This window comes from Eucalyptus grandis, chromosome 5 (assembly GCF_016545825.1).
Source record: "Eucalyptus grandis isolate ANBG69807.140 chromosome 5, ASM1654582v1, whole genome shotgun sequence".
Lineage (NCBI taxonomy): Eukaryota > Viridiplantae > Streptophyta > Magnoliopsida > Myrtales > Myrtaceae > Eucalyptus > Eucalyptus grandis.
In genome coordinates this window covers 43,237,544-43,245,733 of record NC_052616.1, presented here as the reverse complement: position 1 = coordinate 43,245,733, position 8,190 = coordinate 43,237,544, and the positions used below count along the sequence as shown (strand labels likewise).

Below are 8,190 nucleotides of genomic sequence, written 5' to 3'. Positions count from 1 at the left end.
GCATTCAATTAGACTCTTGAACAATAGCACCCGGGTTAAATTGAAATGATTTAAAGATTGTCAACTTAATTGATCTCGATTTGGTTTGGTTGTGAACTCAAATGAGATTTTTCAACATAGAAGGCTAGCAATAAAGAAAGGAGGCAAATTACGAAATCAAGATTTACACAATGAAACTACTGCAAGAAAACAAATGATAATGAAGAGATCTTTATTATTCATTTAGGACCATATTTATTTCATGACATGAAGGTAAACTAAAGATAACTTAGGACCACTAGTACAACACACATAACTTAGTACCCCCAATACAACTCAATCAAACCACTCCACTTTTGCATTACGAACCTTTATTATGGTACTGCTAAGTCATAAAGCAGCAACAATTGGTAATAGCTGATCACACAGTAATAATATATATATTGAGACTTGGGATTATTCGTTCTAATTATCTTCTGGTGGAGGTGGGATGTACGGAGGGGCCAAACTCCAGTCTCCAGTGACCTCATCCTGGACCATGTTCTTGTTCTTCGCCACCAACCAATAAGCCGGAATTTTTCTTTCATCCTTCAGAGCATCCATTCCCTTGTTCACCAGCGCAATCCCGCGACGCTCGCCAACATTGAATTCGTCGCTATCGATGCCTTGTGTGCCCGCGATTAGATGCAGGCACGTCTCCAACATATGCCCGATTGCCATGGCGCCAGTCAGACCGCTGTAGAGAGGCTTCAGGTCCGGGGACTTGCGCGAGTCGACCAGCAGCTGTTCTCCGACGTGGTAATATCTGATTGGAGGGGTGAAGGGAACGATATCAAGGGCGTTGGTCACTCGAAGGGCGCGGAGCTTCTCGGACGACAAGAACTTCGCCTGGAAGTTCTCGTCCCCGACCTTGGGGCTGGCGAAGGGGAACGCGGTCACGAGACAGGCATTCTCGGGGTGGTCGGTGGGCGCGTTGTAGCCATTGGTCACGATGTCCAGCGCATTGATCGTTGCCAAAGCCGCGCCCAGGCTGTGGCCGGCCACTGTTATGCTGATTGTCTCACCTTTGCCGGCATAGAGATCGACTTGCTTCCGGACCTCCCTTAGAACCTGACCAAAGTTGTCCATCAATGCCAGTTTTAATTTGACAAAGTAATCCAAACATCACTTGCTATATCTTATCATATTTTTAGATTTATATATAATTAAAAAAAGGTGAAGGCAATTTGGAGCTTATTCGGGAGGTAAATTAGCAAGAACAATCTATAAATGGAGTGAAAGTTTCATACTTGGTCTCTGGCACTACGCCTTGTGTACTCATTTAGAAGATCCGACTTCGTATACAAATCTAAAAAACCAGCGTGAATCTTAGTATCGGTGTCGTCCTTGAAAATGTTGGTCGCCGGGGCCAAATCATCTCGAATATCTTCTATGGACTCCAGGAGATTCGCCGTTCCTCTCCAAGTGACCAAAATGTCCCTTCTCCCTAATGCCTGGGTCCCCTCGTCGGTGCTCACTGCTACATACCCGGCCCAAGACCTGTCCGGCTGCACCAGAAAGGTAGCGTGCGACGGCACGTAGAAGTACCGGGTCACCTCATACCTGAACTTGTTGTTGTCCGTCTCGAGACCCACTTCAGAGAAGAGCTTGTCCATCGGGTACAGGGGCATGCCGTAGCCGTCTCCAGACTCCTCCTGGCCGTTGTACGCGTCGTAGATGGCTTGGACTCGTTCTCCGTAGTGTATGAGGTACATCCGGAGATCCTCGTCGAGAGGATCCAACATGTCCTTCCAGTTGGTCTCGCCGCTGAGCTCGGTCCATGGCCTTGAGCTGCCGCCTCCCATGGTATGTATCTCTCTCTCTCTCTCTCTCCCTCTCCCTCTCCCTGAACTCTCACTGATAATTCTTTTTTCTCTAGATGGAAAGGCTTGTGGAGATGCAATCCTGCTTCCATGCAATTTATAGACTCTACCTCTTCACTGTGCCATGCACGGTCACATTACGTTTCGAGGGTTTGTTTTTTCTTTAAATTGCTACGATAAGTTACGTGATGGAGTTGCTTTGTGCATAATCTGGCACGTGAAAAACTCCCCTGATTATCTATCAGAGAGTACTCGATTTCTAGGTGAGTACTCGATTTCTACGAACGGAATGGATCAGAGGGACCGTGCATATCTTCAGTTTAGTAGATAAGAATGTGAATTTCCAGTCTCAGTAGCTCGAAACTAAACATTAAAGATTACATGCCTGTCTTTCGTAAGGAGTGATACTTGTGCTATAAAAATGTGCCAATATTTTGTTTCCACATGATGGGTAATGCAGCTACTGGTGAAGGGAATGAACCATCCACTTTGTATTGGGTCTCACTCTTTATATAACTAATTAAATTCAATCTTGCCATATTAGGCTGGAAATCATTGACATGGACTCCGACTATTGTATATGGTATGACCGACACCGACGTGAATTAATTTTAGAAATTTTTAACTTTTTTTTTCTGAATTTTTTATTCTATTTCTTTATTAATTGTGACCAACAAGAGTCATGGCCCCGCCTACACCATAGCCAACCACGGGCGAGGGTGCCCCTTGCATAAGAAATATTTCAAACCTAAGTCAATAAACTGCTTCTGTATCAATAGGAAAAATTAGTAACTAAGAAGTCTTCAATACCTCTACATTGTTCAAATTAAATATGTAGATGCGTAAATTTGTACTTTCCTATTTTTAGCAGTTAAATGTATTATTCCTATATACATTTTGATGAATTTAACAAAAAATGCCATTATTAGGGATTTGTCGCGGTTTTCTTTTTTTCTTCATGCAAGCGTTGCTCAATGAATGAATGACTTAGGATAGGTGGCAGGACCCTAGGTTTTTCTTGACTATTTGAGATGTTTTAGAGAGTTTTTTTTGCTCGATTGGCTGGGGACAAGGCTTATTAAAAATGGCCCTACCTAATTGCTTATTCAGAATGGCCCTACCTATTTTCTAACCCTTTTAATTAGATTTCTTGTCATTAATTTTGAGAGATTAAGGCTTATCTAACTGATGGTCGGTGGCCTTGCATCCTGAAAATATGATTGTTTACTCCCAAAGCCTGAGTTTTTGCCATCATGAGCCAAAACTCAACTTGAATTTGGGGAGGTAGTGAATCGAACTTCTGTCATATGTCTCGCCCGGTTATATATTCAGTTTTTCGATCGCTGAAACTTGTCAAACGTGCAAAGCGTGCGAGCTCCGGGGACCATCCACCCGTTAGATGGACAGCTCGCTCTTGGACCACATCCATTCCTCTTGCATTAGAAAAATGAAGGGAACTGTCATGCAATGCAGTGAACAGTGGAATTATGAGGACAGCTGACCTCGACCAAGAGCATCTCGCTGGTACAAATCCTTTCAGCTTCCTGTTCTGCTCATGCCTGATTTCTTACTCCTGTTTTAACTCCGAATATAATATATCTCGTTATATAACTAAATACATCATTTCTATCTCGTGACACTCTTATTCTAAGACTAACATTTCCGATGGTAAGTTCGTAGATGTTCTTTAATTCAATCATTGCTAGTGATTATTGTTAAGAGCATACAGTAGAAATCCGATATTTCTACTTGGGGAGATTGTCAAGAGGGGGTCTAAGTCTGAATCCATCAACATAATTAGTTGGATCCATCTTTACTCTAAATCTTAAACTGATGAATTATAGGCCAACTAAAATTGTATTAACTGCTCCACATATGGGATTTTTCTAATGTGACTCACATGTGTATCTAAAAAATCTCCCTCTCACGTGTAAACTCATGCCAATATTCCGATGTGAGATTTTTCTAATATAAGTCACATGTGTGTTTTGACAATCTCCCTCTCACGTGTGAGCTTCGTGTTATGTATATTCTCACTTAAGTTATGTATTATTCTACATCAACTTATCTTAAGTTGAGTCTCCGCGTCATTGTAATATACCCGCAACTATGCACAACAATAATCACCAACTGCTAACTTGGGATTACATCCCCATAGTCTCTATCTTGCATCACCAGACCAACTATCCACGGTCTCTTCTCGCCAAATTAACTGTGATGGCAATTTCCACCAAAAACAAGCTTTGATCACGAGATTTCTTTTTCAAGTTAGAAAAAAATGGGGGTGGAGCATCAATTGACTATCATCTTTGATATCATTTATTAAGAGCTCGCAATAGAAACTAGATACCTTCACCTAGAGAGATCGCTAAGAGGGAGTCCAAGTCCGAGCCCTTCAACATATCAATTTGGACCCACTTTCCCTCATAAACTTAAGCCTATGAGTTATGGGTCAATTATGATATATTAACTGCTCAATATCACACTAATTCTCTAATGTGAGACTTGGCTACCATAACTCACACAAATATCTCAACAATTATCGCCACACCTCTCAAGTCAAAATTTTAAGTAATTTTTATTTTATTTTATATTATTTTTATTCATTGTTACCAACAAGAGTCATGGACCCCACGTAGGCCATAGCCAGCTGCAGGTGAGTGGCCCTTGCATAAGAAGTATTGCAAACTTAATAAATTGCTCTGTCAATAGGAGAAATTTAGTAATTAAGAAGTCTTCAATACCTCTACTTTATTTAAATAGAATATATTGATGTGTAAATTTGTACTTTCCTATTTTTAGCAGTTAAATGTATTATTCCTATATACATATTGATGAATTTACCAAAAAATGCCATTATTAGGGATTTGTCGCGGATTTTTTTCCCGTTAGCATTGCTCAGTGAATGAATAACTTAGGATAGGTGGCAGGACCCTAGGTTATTCTTGACTGTTTAGGATGTTTAAGAGAGTTTTTTGCTTGATGGGCTGGGGAAGAGGCTTATTAGGAATGGCTCTACCTATTTCCTAAACCTTTCTAGTGGGTGAATAAGGCTTATCTAATTAATGGTCGATGGCCTTGCATCCTGAAAATATGATAGTTTAGTCCCAAAGCGTGAGTTTTGGCCAACAAGAGCCAAAACTCAAATTGAATTTGGCAAGGTAGCGAATCGGACTTTTGCCATATGTCTCGTCCGGTTATATTCAATTTTTCGATCGCTGAAACTTGTCAAACGTGCAAAGCGTGCGAGGTCCAGGGACCATCCACCCGTTATATGGACTACTCGCTATTGGACCACATCAGTTCCGGACTATTTTACTCCTTTTGTTTTAACTCCGAATCTCATCTATCTCGTTGTATGACTAAATACATCGTTTCTATCTCGTGACACTCTTATTCTAAGATTAACATTTTCTATGATAAGTTAGCAGATGTTCTTTAATTTGATCATTGCTAGTGATTAGTGTTAAAAACATACAGTAGAAGTCCGATACTTCCACTTTGGGAGATCATAAAGAGGGAGCACAAATCTGAACCTATCAACATAACTAGTTGGATTCATCTTCATTCAAAATCTTAAGTAAATGAGTTTTAAGCCAATTAAAATTATATTAATTGCTCCACATATGGGACTTCTTTAATATAACTCAACATGTATCTGAATAATCTCCCTCTCACACATAAGCTTATTACAATTTTCCGATATGAGATTTTTCTAACATAAGTCACATGTGTATTTCAATAATCTCCCTTTCATGTGTGAGCTCAGTGTTAAGTATACTCCCTATAATTTAGGTATCTTTCTAAATCAACTTATCTCAAGTTGAATCTCCCCGCCATTGTAATGCCCTTGTAACTATGCACAACAATCATCATCAATTGCTAACTCGGGATTACATCACCCATGGCCTCTATCTTGCATTACCATACCAACTATCCATGTTCTCTTCTCGCCAAACTAACCGTGATGGCTATTTCCACTTGAAACAAGCTTTGATAATGAAATTTCTTTTTTAAGTCAGAACAAATTGGGGGTGGAGCATCAATTGACCATTGCCTCTGATATCATTTATTAAGAATGCGCAATAGAAACCAAAAGTCTTCACCTAGGGAGATCGTGAAGATGGAGCCCAAGTCCGAGCCCTTCAACATATTCAATTGGACTTACCTTCACTCATAAACTTAAGCCTATGAATTATGAGTCAATTAGGATATATTAATAACGCCACACCATACTAATTCTCTAATGTGAGACTTGTCTAATATAACTTACGCGCATATCTTAACAATTATCGCCACACCTCTCAAGTAAAAAAATTTCTTCATATTTTAACGTGACGTAATTACTATCACTAAACCATAACTTTGTAGTTTTTTTTTTTTTTTTCGGTATAACATTGTAGTTTGATTAGGCAAGTTTGCTCTCCTTGCTAATCCCTCGAACTTTCTTGCTTTCTATAACACAATGCTTCTACATCATTTCTCTCTTTCTTTCCCCTTTCCTATTCTCGAAATAAATACTTTTAGAGAATAGGAAACGTGCACATAAATGCAATGTAAGATCCTAGAATTAGACATTATTTGCATGTCATTCCTTTTCACTAGCAAAAACGGGAGGGCCTCATTTATCTTTCATTTAGTGCCTTACGCAATCCAATGTCCCTCGGAGGTGTCTATGGGAACTAAATTAAAATATCTTATGATGAAAGCCACGGTCCTAGTGCACGAGAAAAATGAAGGGAATTTCTTTTGCCGTAAGTAAAATTAAGGGAATTGCTGTGCAGTGAATGTTGGATTGATGAGGACCACAGTCCTCGACCAATTGTTTATTACATTTAGAATAACTACTATAAAATACAGCAAATTCAATCATTCATCGATGAATTAAATTTAGGTAGTTTCTGGTGATTGTGTGATAAACAATTATTTCTGATACAATAAATCCCGTTCAAGCCTTTTCTCAATCAGAGTAATCTGTCATTCTGTGGTTCGAGTTTCATGAAGCGTATCTAGACATAATAGTTTGCATGCATTCGTGACATCTGTGCAACATAAGGTTTATGATCATATTACAAGAGAAAAGGATCATAATTGTTACTTACACATCAAGAATGCAAAGAGATCCACACAAAGAATGAGATTAATACAGTTATGATTAGGCTTAATAAGTACCTAAAACATTTTATTGTAGGACATAGAAAATTTATTAAGTTCTATTGTTCTCGACAATATAAAGGTGACCAAGATTTAAAATGTGCATACTCTCAAAAAATACCCTAAAGGAACGAAATTGACTTTTATCGTGTTAGCTGATCCTACGGTGCCAAAACTGAATTTTGTCACCTTAGGTTGTCGGCTGAGGTGACCCAAGGCAACAAATCATGGTTTTATCGTTTTAAGTCTACCTCCTATTGAGAACAATCTCATTCTTTGTGTGGATCTCTTTGCATTCTTGATGTGTAAGTAGTAATTATGATCCTTTTCTCTTGTAATATGATCATAACCCTTATGTTGCACAGATGTCACCAATGCATGCAAACTATTACGTCTAGATACGCTTCATGAAACTCCAACCACAAAATGATAGATTAATCTGATTGAAAAAAGGCTTAATAAGTAGCTAAAACATTTTATTGTAGGAGGACATAGAATATTGATTTAAGTTCTACTGCTCTCGATGATATAAAGATGACCAAGTTTTAAAACTTCCATACTCTCAAAAAATACCATAAAGGAACGAAATTGACTTTTGTTGTATTAGCTGACCCGAAGGTGCCAAAACTGAATTTTGTCACCTTAGGTTGTCGGCTAAGGTAACCCAAGGCAACAAATCATCGTTTTATCGTTTTAAGCCAACCTCCTATCGAAAAAAACAAGAGCACTAGCCGTTCTCAAAGGTGTGGCTAAGTTCGTTTTATTTAATTATTGAACAGAATAAGATCTACATTTTGCCATCGCCATGGGCCGGCACCACTTATTTGTGTTCTCCTCTATCGCGGTATCGGGTCTAGGCTCGCAACACTAGATCACCAACATCACGACCTTTTCTGAAGTGAACCATTAAAAACAAGTTAACGGATTATTAGCTGGGCATAAACGGTTACTCATTAAGGTGATATAGCTAGTATAAACACCTAGAGGGGGGGTGAATAGGCGCACAACCAATTTTTCGATATACGGAAGCAACAGATTGAAATACAATCGATGTAGAGAGAGTAAGGAAGAGAAAATCAAACACAGGATTTATAGTGGTTCGGCTTATTCCAAGCCTACGTCCACTCTTCCGCATGACAGCCCACCGGCTGGATTTTACTATGATCAAAAGAGAAGTTACAGCACAACTTTGCCT

The 8,190-nt window shown here is 39.2% G+C and overlaps 1 protein-coding gene across 1 annotated transcript; it reads right to left on the bottom strand.

The window, feature by feature from the left end:
* Window positions 1-444: 444 nt before the first annotated feature.
* On the bottom strand, window positions 445-1,823 carry LOC120293923 (phospholipase A1-IIgamma-like). The gene is made up of 2 exons (XM_039313735.1): window positions 1,269-1,823; window positions 445-1,089 (listed from the first exon to the last, which is right to left on the bottom strand). The coding sequence occupies exons 1-2, from the start codon at window positions 1,821-1,823 to the stop codon at window positions 445-447; spliced, it is 1,200 nt and encodes a 399-aa protein (XP_039169669.1).
* Window positions 1,824-8,190: the final 6,367 nt, after the last annotated feature.

Bases quoted from the DNA above. Each gene is read 5' to 3' on its own strand.
- LOC120293923 (XM_039313735.1), bottom strand. From the start codon at position 1,823: ATGGGAGGCGGCAGCTCAAGGCCATGGACCGAGCTCAGCGGCGAGACC. The intron at 1,090-1,268 runs GTATGAAACTTT...AACTTTGGTCAG, and splicing joins GGCGTAGTGCCAGAGACCAA to GTTCTAAGGGAGGTCCGGAA.